The sequence below is a fragment of the Anopheles maculipalpis genome, chromosome 3RL, assembly GCF_943734695.1.
Source record: "Anopheles maculipalpis chromosome 3RL, idAnoMacuDA_375_x, whole genome shotgun sequence".
NCBI classification, from domain to species: domain Eukaryota; kingdom Metazoa; phylum Arthropoda; class Insecta; order Diptera; family Culicidae; genus Anopheles; species Anopheles maculipalpis.
Window position 1 is genome coordinate 69,986,414 of NC_064872.1, and position 16,237 is coordinate 70,002,650.

The 16,237-nt window shown below is 45.3% G+C and overlaps 2 protein-coding genes across 2 annotated transcripts; one reads left to right on the plus strand and one right to left on the minus strand.

Moving 5' to 3' along the window:
• Positions 1–7,747: 7,747 nt before the first annotated feature.
• Positions 7,748–11,639, minus strand: LOC126561463 (cohesin subunit SA-1). The gene is made up of 5 exons (XM_050217628.1): positions 11,549–11,639; positions 10,196–11,467; positions 8,524–10,009; positions 8,049–8,443; positions 7,748–7,961 (listed from the first exon to the last, which is right to left on the minus strand). The coding sequence occupies exons 1-5, from the start codon at positions 11,626–11,628 to the stop codon at positions 7,748–7,750; spliced, it is 3,447 nt and encodes a 1,148-aa protein (XP_050073585.1). The 5' UTR covers positions 11,629–11,639.
• A 1,169-nt stretch (positions 11,640–12,808) lies between these two features.
• Positions 12,809–16,120, plus strand: LOC126561525 (alanine--tRNA ligase, mitochondrial). The gene is made up of 4 exons (XM_050217730.1): positions 12,809–13,451; positions 13,514–13,865; positions 13,928–14,067; positions 14,140–16,120. Exons 1-4 carry the CDS (start codon positions 12,886–12,888, stop codon positions 16,118–16,120), a joined length of 3,039 nt encoding a protein of 1,012 aa, XP_050073687.1. The 5' UTR covers positions 12,809–12,885.
• The last annotated feature ends 117 nt before the right edge of the window (positions 16,121–16,237 follow it).

A 16,237-nucleotide genomic window follows, 5' to 3' on the forward strand; every position in this document is an offset into this window, starting at 1 on the left:
CTTGTTTGTCACCTAGCACTCGCATATGTACGAGCTGCAGAGCTGTAAAATGGATGATAATGTTGGCCGGTTTGGAGACCATTAAATCTTCTAAAAATGCTTTCCCAAAAGAAAGAAAAACGTGATAAAGGCACATGCATAGAATACGAGATGCCTTGGGGGGGTGTGAAATTTAAATTATTAATCTCTTTTCATGTTTTTAGAATTGGTTGCTATCCGTGAATTTGTGTGTGTGTGTGCGAGCGCGCTATTGTTTTCTACACCACCGCAATCGGATGACCTAACGCTCGACGACCGCAGCCAAGTGGGCGTAAATAATTCATCAATTGCACCCAGCGCGTGTGTGTGTGTGTTTGCAATCTGGCCAGCTCAGTAGTGTCGGTGACACAATAGCCACGGTCCGCTTTTGGCTAACCACTTTGAACATCTTATATTATTAAATAATCATGCCCGGTCGCCTCAGCCCAAGCATCGCGTTATTCCGACCAAAATCCAACTTTAGACCCCAACTAAAACTAAAATAGCTTTAAAACACCCACAAACAAGCTTGACCGGTGTGTGGGTTGTAGATCTTGGCATAGAAATTAGCATACGAACTAGCCCGGAACGGGAGAATCCTTCACGCTAAGCGACAATCAATGGAGAATATAAATGCACCGCCAGCATTCGGACGCTTTGTGGCCATGGGTGAAACCATGTCCGGAACCCCAAACAAACCCTTCCCGAAACTGCAAATGAAATTGAACATCGAGCATCGAGTGATTCTAAGAGTCATCACTGTCCTCCTAAACAAAAAAAACCTGTCTCCCCTCAAGGCACTGCAAAAGAAAAGCGGATAGGGTTTGTGGAAATCCCTTTTTCACTTTACCGCTCTGTCAAAACGAGTTACCACACGGAACGGGCGGATATTTTGTTTTGCTAACAAGTCACTGTTTGGAAACGGGCGAAAAACCCCCAGCGAGAAAAAAGCGAACCAAAAAGACGCAAATGGTTGTGTGCCGGATATTGGCGTGCTATTGCTGGTAACTTAATTTAAATCTCTACCGGGTTTGCCATTTTCTGCTTTGTTCTTTCTTTCTGTCACCGAAACTTGTGTTGTGTCTTCATCGGGGTACCCTCCGGCGGGTCAGGTACTTCTCTGATGTCGAGTGAAAATTCGAACTATATTATTGTGTGTCTGTGTATTTCGTTTTAGTCAAGTGTTGAAGATGTGCTCGCTGCATCACGTTAAGCAGCAAAGCCCAAAGCCTCCAGAAAGCAAACCCCTGGCATGTTTTGAACCCCTTTTTTTCTTTCTCGGTACGAATGGTCCCCCCCCCCCCTCCACCCTACCGAAGGAAGGAAAACCACCGGAAGATGAAAAAGTACATTTTTATATGGCCACAAGTTGGCACAAGTCCGCTACCCGGAGGGTTGCAACGCGTGACATAAAGGCGAAAACAATTACTTGGAATGTTATCTATAGGGTAAAAATATTCCCTTTTTTTCTGGTCCCCCAAAAAAAGAAGGACAGAAAGAGAGAGAGAGAGAGAGAGAGAGAGAGAGAGAGAGAGAGAGAGCAGGTAAGGTTAGTTGGAATAAAGCAACTGAGTATTGTATATCCCTCGAATACAACGAACCACCGAACGAGCTTATGACTAACTCGTAATGTAAAAGCACGCTACATAATTTATCTATCGGTGGTCAACCTGATGGCTCAATTTATCCCTCTAACCTTCTTAACCTTCCGACCGCACCGAGACCGAGTGCGTTGTGATCCCTCCAATGTGCATACGTTTAATACGTTTCATCTTTTGCGGCGAAGGCGGCTACGCCTTTACGCCATACGAGCTGAAAAATTTCATCTCGTACACATTCCCAACGCTGCACAACATTCCGGTACAGTCTCACCGATGCTGCGTCTGTGTCTGTGCTTGTATGCATATCTACCTTGCACACTTAACCCCCACCTCTGATAGTATGGGGTGGGATAGATTGTATGCTAAAGATAAGACAATAATAATACAAACCGCAAAAGCATGAGCTACCAGGCGTCTCCATCGTTTGCCTACCACGTGGTAGGGAAATGCAGCACCATGGTAGGCAGTGGTACCGAGAAAGCGTGTAATGATTCGGGAGGTGTTTGCTTCCTACAGGATGTCGGAATACTAAACTTTCTTATCTTTACATTATACATTCATTCGCCTGCCCGGTGAAAAGAACCGGTGCTGTGTCGTCTTGCACGTTATGAAGAGTGTTTTGTATTGATACTACCGCACACTCGTCGCCTCGTTGCGGTGTTGTGTGTGTGTGTGTGCGGATGTCACGCTGCATTTGTCAAAAAAAAGGGAGTGAAAAAAGGGATTCTTATAAACATCCCCTATACTGGGACAGCTACCCTATCCGGAAGTTGGTACCCTTTAAGAGGGGGTAACTTTCCCGTTGGAAATTCCCGCCGGTTAGCAATCTATTTCTAGCCTGTCCAGTTAAGGGATGGGCAAACGCGCGGGTAAGGCTTGGACAGCGAACGTTCCAATAAAGAGCCAACTGACATCGTCGGTAAGCAGTCCAGTTTCAATGTGTGTATGTGTCCCTCTCGGCGCATTTGTCACACCATCCAGTAGCTTTTTTTATAATTGGAAGCCGAGTGGCGCGAGTTGCACAAAGTTATTAGATTCAGTTTAGGTAGGGACGATAAATTTTATCCCGTCCGTTTCTGGTGACGCGTTAATATATAACGTATCAAACACTGGTCACTGGCAGAGCTGCAGCAGTCCTGTACGGCTCTGTGGTTATCATCCGGTAACGGATGATTAAACGTAAAACCGATCAGTTGTTGTAATTTGACATTCAGTAAGAGAAGGGGACAAAGGGAAAGACTTAGGTGAGGGGGGGGGGGATCTAAATTAGGAACGATTACTCGGACAATCCGTTTTTGCACCCACACCTTGCCCTGGGGGGGTGTTTTGGCCTCATAAATTCAATTTCTAATTTTGAAACGTGAAGCGACAAAACATGTTGTCCTGCTTTATTGCTTCACCTGTTTTCAAGCATCCTTTCGATCCAGTTACAACTCACGTATAGACCACCACCATTAGCCGAACAATCCTTTCCACAATGATGATGTTTACACGTACGCAGGCACGCAGGCACGAGGGAAGGTGGATCATCCGTGGAACGGGATCGATCTATTTCGCAAACTTGCTTTACACATTTCGGTCACGTTCTGGTGTGCGAGAGCAGCGAAGCGAAATGGACCATATTTTCTTGCAACCGTTGCATAATGGGTTTGCAAAGGGAAGACTCACACAGCTCCGAATTGCTATTGTTGTGTCTCGGTTTAAAAGCGTGTGTCGTTTTGTGTTGCTCGCCCCCTACGAGAAACATGCAAACACAGGCCTCAACATTGCGGAGCGGACGGACGGGATAGATGAGGAACGATCGGAACTTGGTCCGACATGTCAGCACACCCGCCGAGTGAAATGTGATAACGCTGTACAATTCAACAACAGTGATCAGACAGTATCGACGAAATACCGACATGCCCGACATACATCAGCAGGATGAGTATCCGGCTAAAAAGGCAGGCAGGATCCTTTAATTGGGAAAGCAGTTTTTGCTTTGCTTTTTCCCTCTTTTCTCGAGTTTTATGAATATATCCTGGTGGTGAAGCAAACGCACCGTCTATCATCTTGTGCAGTCTTGTATGCAGATCGGGCAGAAAGAGATATTCCAATCATTCAGCACAATCCCGGCGTACCTTTTGTAACTGATACTGATGCACAACGGGCACACAAACACATAGTTCGGATGTTCGTTGTGTTATTCAAACGACGTTGAATCGATGAAAAAGGAAGATAAAGAGGAGAATAAATAGTTTGAAAATCAAATGTATTAAATAAAAGGAGTTATAGAAGGTGGATAAATTTCTAAATTAAAATATCACCAAGAAAACGTTTTACTGTTCTTGTAAGGCTTTTTTAAAAAATCCCTCAAGAAAGATGCAGTTTTTTCGGAAAGAAAAGATCAATTAATTTCAAATACTAACCTCAACTTAACCCTTAAAAAACCCGTTCCACGGCTGTACGTTTACAATGACCTACAACCCCACTACCAACTATTCACTTTCTCTTCCATGATCACGTGCTGTTGTAACAAACACCACCTGTAAAATATACCACCGCGAACTTTTGCTACAGAATTCACTCAGCTTGCACATGAACTCCAAACTTTGCCGATTCCTGATTAACACATTTGCACAACGCGGCACACCGGCTTCCGTGCGTTGTTTATCCAGCACAAAACATACCACCGAAGATGCCGAATGCCCTGTGGCAAACCCTTCACGGAAACACGACAGCCAAACACTCACGGTACGCTACGGACGACGTTCCTCGACGCAAACAAGAACAAATCTGAGAGCTTTCGAATGTTCGACTGCGGGCTGTGGGCCTCAGCTTGATATTGCGCGTGAGAGTTTGCTCGACGATAGAGCAGGAAAGCCGCTCTGGTTGAGATGAGCTGACAGTGAGTTAGCGATTGTGAGACGTGAGATGCCTCTCCACTCATCAGCGAACAGATGAAACACAAACAAAACTAGTGCTATGTCTCTTTGAGGGCGGCTTTTTGAACAAAAAAAGGATCCAAAGATAACAATCTGTAAGCATCCAATATTCCCCAATACAGAATGGGTAGATTTTGGTACTACGTTTGGTGCATTTATTCTATGCCTCAAACCAAGCTGTATTATTTAACTTTAAAAAAGTAGTTTCAAATGTGAATCGACTGTTTTTGGGTTTTGCGCCTTATCGCGCATTGGGATATGGTAATTGTGTCAACGTGTTGTAAATTCTTTGTCCCCCTCAAAAAAAAAAAAGAAACCCAACTCAATCGTTTGGGGAATTGGAGCATCGTTACACACATCGCCCATCAACAGCATGTTTAATATTAATTCTTTCCCTGCCCGCGTTTCCATCTGCCTTTGTGGAATGCGTTTGAATGCACACAAACAAACGCAAGTATTAAATTTCGTTAAGAATTTAATCCAAACTTTTTCATACCATCATTAACGATTCCAAGTCATGGTCGTGTATCAGCTCGTTTCGACGGAAACAAGCAGTTGTATGAATTAATTAAATGGCCAGAACGTTTCGAATATTTTCAGCTGTCTGTTACAACAGGTGGTTTGCAACAGCTTATTCAAACTTTATGAAAAATTGTCACCTTCTTCAGGAATGCTAATGATCCATCAGCGATAACAGCGACGGACGGGTGGACGGATTTTAATAAAAGTCCTGCAAACGATTAATTGGAACGCTACTCTATGGCAGTGTGGTAGAGATGCCAGTTGCAAACATGAAGGACCCGGTATCAAATCCCATCTCAAGTGGTCAAGGGAGCTAAAAATGACTGGCTTACTTCAAGATTTTAATGCCACCATGCATTGGGAAGCCTGCGAAACTGTTTTCGCATTTTCTTCTCCCAATAATTCTTGCATAATCAACAGTTTCGATCGTTATCCATAATTTATTAGGTCAAGGTAAGCAACAGAGCATCATCATCATCAGTATCGGCATCCCCCATTCACCTCAGCCTCCATCCATCCATCGATTCGAGAAATAATCAGCTCTATGTAGTGACAATGAAGATTAAAGTTAATTGCTTTTACTTAGAATTTATTATTTACAACCTGCCTTATAATGTAAGGCCACCAACGCCCGGTGAGGGAATTGGCGTTGATCTATCTGCTTTATGATAAATTCAGCAACCCTTCTCAAGTAAAGGAAGTCAACTATTTACAGCAGTGCGTACCGATAATCTCTTACGCTCAAAATATCATCATGAGTCCCTCAAAACACACACGTTGCCCCCTTTTTTCCGCCCCCAGGGATATAGAAAAGAAATGACCGGAAAATAATTCCTGTGTTTCTTGTCAAACGCAGCAACGATGCCGGAACATTTTTCTCTCAAGCACAAACATATCCTTCTACCAAGCAATTGGATTACAGTTTGGTGTATTCCCTAAGGGTGATCGTCATGAGTGTGGGATGCATGTCCCGAGCTAGCTAGCAGTCACCGTTTAGACAAATCAAAGGATTACAGCACATCAAAGATGAAGCTAAACCTTCGTATGCTGAATAATCATAGAGGATAAGATGTGTGTAAGTACAACATTTTCACTCTTGTTTTGAAATTTAATTTGAAGATTTTTGTTATACCTACGTAGGATGTTGACAGGAAAGGAAAATTTTAGGTCATTTGTTTGTTTTAACTATTTTAGGCAAAATGATTATCTTCTCTTCTTCGTCTTTTTGGCCTGCTCAAGTACGAGCACGTCGTGTTGACATGGCCTTGTCGTGAATTCATTTCCAGGATATTTGGTCTTAGACTCTAGTTCTCCGACAGGTTCGCCTCCACCTGATACAGCCAACGAGCTGGCTGTGCTCCTCTACGCCTCGAGCCGAACGGGTCGTTGGCGAACACCTTCCTGGTGGGATATGAGTCCAGCATCTTCAACATGTGCCCCAAACATCGTATCCTTTCGGCTTTAACTACCGTCAGGATACCCTGCTCTATAGAACGCATCAGACATCCTGATACCCGCAGAGCACTACCAAACGATATATCGTGCATACAAAATGCACGATATATCGCTGGAGTCTTCTGGATCACAGGAGTTTGTGGAGCCCGCATTAGGTACGATTTCCCTTAAAAATGAGCCTTTGTATTTCGCTGTTTACGTTGTTATCCGAAGATATGTTTGTATCATGGCAGCAAAACTCCTCTACCATCTCAGGATCGTCGTCGTCAACTGAAACTCTGCTTCTGTATTTTGTCTTCGTCGCATTGATGTTCAACCAATTCTATTTGCCTCGCGTTTCGGGTCTGTTTTGCTTCTCGCACACCGTCCCAGAGGTTAACATCATCCGCGCAACCAAGGAATTGGAGAAATCGTTTGAAATTCATGTCCCGGATGTCGAAGCTCGCGCTTCGCATGACTTCCGCCTTCCAGAGCGGCGATGAACAACAAACAGGAGAGTCCGTACCCTTATCTCAGACCCCGGTGGAATTCGAACGATTCCGACAGCGTGCTCGTAACTCTCACCTTACCCTGCATCCCGTCCATAGTGGTCCTTAATAGCCGTACCAACTTCCGAGGAAATCTGTAATGTTGCATGGTGTTCCATAGTTCGGTCCGATCGTATTGTAAACCGCCTTGAAGTAAATGAACAGGTGCGTAGGGATCTGGTGCTCTCGAGATTTCTGGAGGATCTGTCGTAGAGTAAAAACATGGTCGGTGGTCGATTTGCCTCAAACAAATCCAGCTTGCTAGCTTTAGACGATATCAGTAGTAAGGGGCGAAAATCTGCAGGATATAGGCAGCATTCAGGACTGTGCTGGCCCGGAAGTTAGCAAATTAGGTTGTACTGTAGTTGAATTTAATATTTCACTTTCCTAAACGAAATCATCACGATTAATCTCTTCAAACAAATGATATCAGAATAATTATTTACCATTTTCTTCCAGCAGGAGCACGTTAAACTCCAAACTATTCCCTTAAGGGCTTCAATTACTTTCCGGATAAAACGGGATGGTAGACATTTTTCTCATTCTTACACCATTTTTATTCGACATCATAAACGCTATTTCATTACGACACGACATACTATATTTCTAGCTCTAGGGATCAACCCAATTATGATACATTTAAAAGAAAAAAAGAGAAACAAGTTAAATAAAACACACTCATTCATCTACACCTTGGAAGCTAACCGACATAATCATTATCATCGTCATCGTCGTGCTCGTCCTCATCGTCATGGTCATCCTTCTTCTTGCGCGTGTACGCACGCTTCGAGGTGACGGGAAGCTGATCCGATTCGCCGTGCAGCAGCGAGTTCCTGTACGTTACCAGTGGTTGCCAATCTTCGGACCGGCTCGAAGGAATGCCTGCCTTCAGACGACGATCCAGAAAGGTAAGACTGTATGGCGGAAAGAAAAAGTGAAATTAAACATCCGTTTTCCCCCTCCTCGCTCACACCCACTACGTCTACCGGTCCGGTACATACATGAGCTTTTTGTCCTGTTTTATCAGTTTGTTCGTCAGTTCAGACAGCACCTCCAGAAACGCAATGCACGGTGGTGCAGCGGACGGATCGTCCTGGTCTTCGTTTGATGATGTCACCGCAAAATGAATACCGGCGCGATGAAAAACGGTAATAGCTTCTCGATTCTTAACCGCATCCAATCCAAACGAAAGCGCGAAACGTTTCGCCAACTCTTTCAGATCTTGAAATTCTTGCGATGTGCGCAAAATTCTACCATCGGATGACTGCTGGATTTCCTGCAGCTCTTTAAACATCTTTACCAAGCTCCAGCACATCGTCATGGAGCAATTAATTTTGTTAATTTCACGCGTTTTACCCAACGTCGTTTTGATGATATCTCCATACTCATCGTAATGCTGCGTAATTGGAGAAATTAAAAGCATTAGGAAAAAAGGTGTTAAAATTTTAACGAAATGCACGTCTCTCACAAACTTACGCGTAAATAGTGCTTGAAAATGTCTGCAGCCGCCTTAATCGGTAGAATGTTGTACACAATCAGCTTGCAGTACGCTGCCAGAAAACTACGCCGTTTGTGCAGCTCCTCGATACGCGTTTCATCGTGCCCTTCCTCCTGTTCCGTCGCAAACACCATCGTCTGTACGAATTCGTTCAGCAACTGCTGCTGCTCTTCGTTCGGTGGGTACACCAACGATTGTATGTTCTCGTCCGCATTGCTTTGCAGCTGGTCGGAAAACACCACCAACAGATCACAGATCGACATAAATGCTGCCTCCTGGACGGAGGATTCCTGATCGTACCGAATCAGATGGTTGCAAGCGTTTAGATATTTATGCAGATTGCGATTCAACTCGTGCGCTTCCTGTGGCACTTGGGAACGATCTCGCGTCGTCTCGAGATGGTACAAGCCCCAGTTGATGGAGAAAAAGCACGCCTCAATGCAGTACACGAGTGCATCCTTCGGGATGCCCGTCTCGGGCGACTTTCCACCAATGCGCTCCTCAATGTCTTGATACAGCGAGTCGAACAAATTCCACGGATTCAGATTGTGACTTGCGTACAGCGTTGAGACCTTCTTCAACGAAATGTTCACATTGTACACCTCGTCCTCGTTCGGTATCTCATCGCCTGCAATCAGCGTACGGTAGTCATCGATCGCTTCCCTGTACCGTGTGACACATTCGTCGATCACATTCGAGCGCACTACATCGCAACGCGTGTAGATGGCACTTCCCTCGGTGCACAGGAATTCGAGCGTTTTTGCACACGTCTCAAGTACTTCACGATCGACGTGTGTGGACATGACGTGGGTCATTTTGTCCAGCAGTGCCTGGAGGTTTGACTCCTGCCGTGTGGTGGTAAACAGCTCAATATCAAAATATTGTGGAATGGCTAGCAAATTCGTAAGCTTCTCTCCGTCGGCGCTGTATTTGTGTAGCAACAGGGGCAATGTTTGAATAAAGTGTTCCGTCAGACGTTGCTTGTCATCCTGCACCTGTTTGATTTCCTTGGCGCTAAGCGTCATCTTACGGCTGCTGCCACGTCCCACCGGTGGTTCTCCTGTTGCTGATTGACGCACGGCACTGACCATAATTTCGATCAGCGTCGATTCTTGTTTGTTGTCAAGCATTTCTTCAAACTGGCCCGGTTCTTCGAGCAGCAGATCCGTGTAGCATTCCCAGTCTTTCAACATCGGATTGGAATCGATAAACGAATCGACCAAATATGCGCCATGTTCGTGCAGTTCCGATTCAATGAAGAACTGCACCAAATCGCGTATCAGGGGCGTATTTGGTAGACGCAATTTGCCTCGCCTTGTGTACACAGCTGGAGCATTCGGATCCTGACAGAACAGACGAACGTTCAGAAATTCGGCTGCCGCTTGTGCGACTCCACGGTGTGAAGAGTACACCAACTCGTACACGATTTCACTGTCCTTATCCGTCAATATATCCTGATGACTCCTGGGAACAATAATAAAAAGCAGTCATTGGGAATTCACTCTAGTGGTGGGAACTCCACTACAACTCTAACGTATAAAAATCGGAGTTTATTCCGGAGTAATCCCGCTTTTATTTTTCTACTACCCCCAATTACTGCGGAATAAACTCCGAATTAATCCACACACACTCTTCTTGCTACAAACTTACTTGAGAATATTGATGACGAGCTTCACCGCATGTACCGCCGCTTCGTATTCCTTGTCCAGCGTCATCGCTACGATACGATCTTTAAACTTGGACGTGAACAACTCCAACTTTCCCTTCAGCTCCTCGTTTTCGTACAGCGGCAGCAACGCTTGCAGACACTTGAGCCGCACATCGCCAACCTTATCGTGCAGCGTCCACCCGATGTACTTCAGATACGAATCGTCCAAAAAGTTGGAAGAAAATTTCATCATCCAGATGCCAATCTCGGACATACAAATGGCCCGGATATCGGGCAGCGTGTCACGATACCGATGCACAAACACGGACTTAAACATGTACGTCAGCATGTTCTTAATTTCGTCCATATTTTCTTCCAGCTCGGTCCGGCGGCCCATCAACGACTCGAGCCGATCTGCAGCACGCTTGTCTCGCGGTTTGGTCCGTTCCGTGTCGTACTGCCGGGCGGCCATATCGAACTGCACGGAAACGAGCAGTGCCACATCGACCAACGCCGTCATTAGCTTCATAGCGGCCAGTGTTGCCGTGTGACGGAATGCTCGCACCTGCGAATCGGACAGTCCAGTCAGCAGTGAAATTACATTATCCATCAGAAACTGATCGTAAATGATGGAGTACTGGCACTGCTTCACGAGCGTCTGCACAAAGTCACAAAAGTTCATCTTGAACTTCTTCCACTGCTGGCCCGACATCATCAGCGGATACTCGTGGCTGTCCTCGTCAAACTCTTCCGTCATTTTGCGAATGATTGCCACATGTTCCATGGCTTGCTGCATTTCGGGCGTAATTTTACCCTTGCAACCGCTCGCGTGCACAAAGAAATTCATCAAAGCAATCAGTGCCGCATCCTTGTCCAGCTTGTACCGTGTGATCCAATCATCGACGATCGTAGTGATGGGTAGCTTCGAGTGACGCAAAATGTAGTACAAGCTCGACTCATCGGTCGTACTTTCACGGTCCGTCACGACTACGCGTTCCTCACGTTCCTCCCGTTCACGGTACACTCGGGGCGGTTTTTCGTGATGCTCCTTCGGTACCGTTTCGCGCGGTTTACGGGGTGCCTTTCTTTTTTTCTGATGTTGCTCTTTGGTGAAAAAATCATCATCATCATCATCCTCGATGATGGGCGCTTTCAGTGGAACACCTCCGCGGGCCCGCAATCGTGTCATCCGGCCACGGGACGGTTCGCCCGTTTCTTCCGGATGTGTACCATCTTCATGGCCACCCGATGACCAACTTTCGTTCAGTGGCTCCCTTTAAAGGGCAAGGAAAAAGAAAGGCAAAGTTTTGGAAATTATTGTTGACCATTTCCCCTCGACGGATTGACACACTTACTGTTGGTACATTTGTTCGGGCTCCTCATACTCCACTGGAGGATCATTCATTCGGATGCGTTTTCCACCACGACGATGCATTTTGTTGCAGGACTTTTTGCGTGTTCTTTCGTTAACAATCTGTAACTGCCGCGGAAAACTGCTGAAAATAAATATTTCGGGTAATTTTTCACCTTCCGTAGGAGTTGGCGTCTGCTTTGCTTCTCTTGCCCTGTCAGTGCTTGCTGTTTTGCTACGCTTGGCTGCTGTCATGGCGACCAGCCGAAATTGTGCCCATGCAGCAAAAGATTTTTTTTATCTCAAGCTAAAATAATTTTGTAAATTATATCAGAAAAATTAAAAACAAATTAAATTACCATCTAAAATTATGAATAAAGAGAAGAGTAGTGGAAGTGTACCCTAAGGGCAAGTAAGCCACCTTTAAAGTCAATCAATTAAGCGACCAACTGAGTATGCAGAGTTGTTCGTACCTGTAGGCTGCGGGCCACGAGAACGCCGCGGGCGACAAGAGATTTTTAAATCTTTTACTTACAATTTTCACTTACAAGTTTTCATGACTTTTCATGAAATTATCTCGCTCTACTTTAATTCTGGATTGGAATCAACATCCCAATCTAGAGCCGGTTTGGGAACGAATCTCAAAATTAGATTCGTTTTTCTTTCATTAGTAGTTCACATAGAAGCATGGATGGTGTGTTCTTATAAGGTGGCTAGGGCTAGGGCTAGAATGGAATCGGTTGTGAGATCCGTGACCAAAAGGTGACACGAACCGCTTTGAAACACGAAGTTTCACCGATAATACACATGAAATGCCAATAAGGAGCTATGTTCTTGCAGATACTATTTTTAAAACCTTAAAAGAGGAGGAATTGGTGAATCAAATTTAACCACAGCATATAGTAATGAAACACCTGGTTTGATATTCCATTTGTACACAATTTCTGAAGATTTTATCTAGTTGGTCGCCTTGCTCCGTATAAATGGCACTCTTGCCCCAATGCTAAAAAAATCGCCACATTTTGTAATCTTTCATACAACGGTTATTTTTGCATTATTTTATTTCTGGAACTGATTAATTAGAGAAAGATAAGCAAAAAATGATAGCAAATTCAGATTTTAAGTAAATTGCAGTTACAATTTCCGCTAACTAAATTTTTTAAATATTTTTATGGTTAAAACAAATTTTCACCATCCAATCCCACTGTTCCACTCTTGACAGATTTGTAAACAAACAACCCTAACCTCCAAATGTGTCACCAATCGGCTCCGTGACCTCGGTCTTCCCATCAGCCGGTGGCGGTGTTGTATAATATTCCGCCAGCGGAACCATTCAAAACAATGGCCTTCCGGATGTGTTTTCGCTCCACACTCTTCCCTCGGACCCATTTTATCCGACGGTCCACCACCATCAGTCAAGTAGTGCGCTATGCATCGGTGTCCAGTACCGGTCCAAGTGCGAAAGAAATTCGACGTCAGTTCATAGATTACTTTACCATCAAACACAACCATCGATTGATACGCTCGAGCTCGCTGATACCGTTCAACGATAGTACGATCGCGTTCGTGAACGCTGGCATGAATCAGTTTAAAAATGTATTCCTAGGGACGGCCGAACGACCCTGCCAGCGGGCAGTTAATTCACAGAAGTGTGTGCGTGTCGGTGGCAAACACAACGATCTGTCGGTTGTCGGGACGGATAGCTACCATCACACGTTTTTCGAGATGCTCGGTAACTGGTCGTTTGGCGATTACTTTAAGCGGGAAGCTTGTGCAATGGCGTGGGATTTGCTCGAGAATGTGTACCGGATTGATAGGGAGCGTGTATACGTTACGTATTTTGGGGGTGATAAAAAGTTGAACCTACAGGCGGATGAGGAATGTCGCGAGATTTGGCTCAGTTTGGGGTAAGATGAAGCATTCACTATTTTGCTAAGATAATTTAAAACATTCATTTCTGTATTATTAGAGTTCCGGCGGATCGTGTACTTCCCTTCGGTGCACGTGACAATTTCTGGGAGATGGGAAATTCGGGTCCATGCGGTCCATGCACCGAGATACATCTGGATCTTTCAAACGACTATAGAAATACAAAGGCGAGACAACACTTGGTGAATGCCGGTGTGCCAGATCTGACCGAGATTTGGAATATCGTTTTCATACAGTACAATCGTGCGCTGGAGGATGGCACGATCAGTAATCTACCTCATCGACACGTGGATACGGGAATGGGCTTGGAAAGAGTGGTTGCCCATTTGCAGGGCAAGCTAAGCAATTACGATACGGATCTGTTTGAACCGATCTTCCGACGTATACAGCAGGTAAGACAGGTAATGTACTGAAGAAAAAGGATCAATTTATTGAACAAGAATCATTTTTTTAGGTGACAAAACTGGAACCATATCGCGGAAGCTTTCTGTCCACCGATACCCACTACGAACTAGATACTGCCTACCGAATTATGGCTGATCATAGTCGAATGATAACGGCTTGTCTGGCTGATGGAATGTTTCCCTCGCAAAAGTAAGTGCTCAGCGCAAATCACTAACTCCCCCTGAAGCTGCTTTCTGTACAATATTTCTACTCTTATTTCAGCCACAAACTGCGACGCATCATTCGCAAATCTCTTGCCCTAGCGAATCGTTCCTTCCGTCATCCGGAACTGTTGCGCGAAACCATCCCTACCGTGGTAGACATTCTGGGCGATGTATATCCAGAAATGGGCCACAACCTTCCCACTGTGTTACAAATCATCGAGCACGAACAGCACTCGTACAGTGCGCTAAGCACCAAACGTTCGAACGAAACGAACGAGCTTTTGAAACAGTTTCCTCAACTAGAAGAATCGGAAGTGCTGGAACATCCGGGACTTTCCGGTGCCTTAAAAGAGCTAGCACAAAGCAAACGCAGCCATCTGGATGGAGCCATTATTCACAAAATGTACGATACGTACGGGTTGGACGAAGAGTTGCTTGTAAAGTTGGGTGGCATGATGCACTTTACACTCGACTTTCGGGACTACGAGCGGCACGTTGGTGTGCTAAAGGATGGCTTTAAGCACGAGCTGGCTGCAAAACTTCAAACGCGGCTTTCCGCCTATCAAAGTCTCCAGGATTCGATCGCTAATAGCGCTTTAAAGCCAACACGCACCGAGCATAGGTATAATTATGCGTTTAATCCAGAAAAAGGCATTTATGAGGTTGCACCATGTAAAGCAAACGTTAGTTTACTGCTGGATGATGATTCCCGCGGTCAGTTACATATCGTAACGGATAAAAGCAATTTTTACTGCGAATCTGGAGGACAGCAAAGCGATACGGGGCGCTTAACGATGAACGAAGGTGGAAAAAGTTTCGATGTAATAGCCGTTACCGATCACAACGGGTTTGTGATGCATTCAATCGTAAAACAACCAAACGTAACACTTGCCATTGGTGAGCAAGTTGTGCTGCAGGTAGACTCCAGTCGACGAACCCAACTAACCCACCACCACACGGCAACTCACCTACTGAATGCGGTCGTACGCAAACTGATCCCCCATCCAATGTGTCAACGATCGAGTGCCGTTTCCGAGCGAGGCTTTCGGTTGGAACTTGCGATAAGTGGAGAAAAAATTACACTAAACCAAATAGCAGCGATCGAGAGCGAAATACGATCGCTGATTAAACGAAACGAACCAATCCGTGTGGCCGTGTGCAATGCCAGCGATCTAGACTTTGCCACAATCACAACCGTCCCGGGGGAAACGTATCCCGATCGTGGACTGAGGATAGTTTCGATCGGTGACGATGTGTCGCGTGAACTTTGCTGTGGAACACACGCTACCAGTACGGGAGAGTTGCACGATTTTGCCATCACAAATGTAACGCAATCGAAAAATGGATGCTTTACGTTTCACGCGATCGCTGGACCAACGGCCGGGAAGGTTCATTTCCAGGGCGCACAGATACAGAACGATGTAAACCAGCTGCAGCAAGATGCGGAACAGAATGAAACGCGTCCGGAAGATATTACGATCATCGAGACGAGAATGCAGCGGTTAAAAAATGTTCTGCTGACCGGAACCGATAATAACATCCACCTGCCGTACTGTGTCCGGCAGCGATGTTTGAATGTAATTAATGCGCTTTACCAGAAGCTGAAAGACCGATCGAGAGAATCGCTTCGCGAATTAATCGATATTGAGATGCGAAATTTGATGGAACAAAGGCCGCCAGTGAGCGATCGGTTTATTGTACATTTTCTTGAGTGTTCCATTATCCTGGAGGAGGTGCAGCTAAGTAAAGCGACCCGCTACTGTACCGATCGTCCAATTCTGGTCGTTAGCATTACGGATAATCAGGTGAAAGCACGAGCGACCGTTCCACCGGCGATGGTTAGTGACCGATTCAATGCGGAACGCTGGCTGGCGGTGGTAGCTGAAACGTTTAAAGCACAAACGGCCGCACCGAAGGGACAGAATGCGGCCGAAGTGTGTAACATGAAGGCGCGCAAGGTGAAGATGATGGATTTTGAGGCAACGCTGGAGAATGCGCTGCGGGCGGCCAAAACTTATGCCGAGGAACATTTCCATTAGTGTTGGCGGCTGATTTTGGGAAGGAAGCGAGCAAGAAATAAAGTTGATGGTATTGCTTTTGTTTTGTTTAACCTTCGTTTCAATGGCACTTATTTCTATAACCACAATACACCGTTA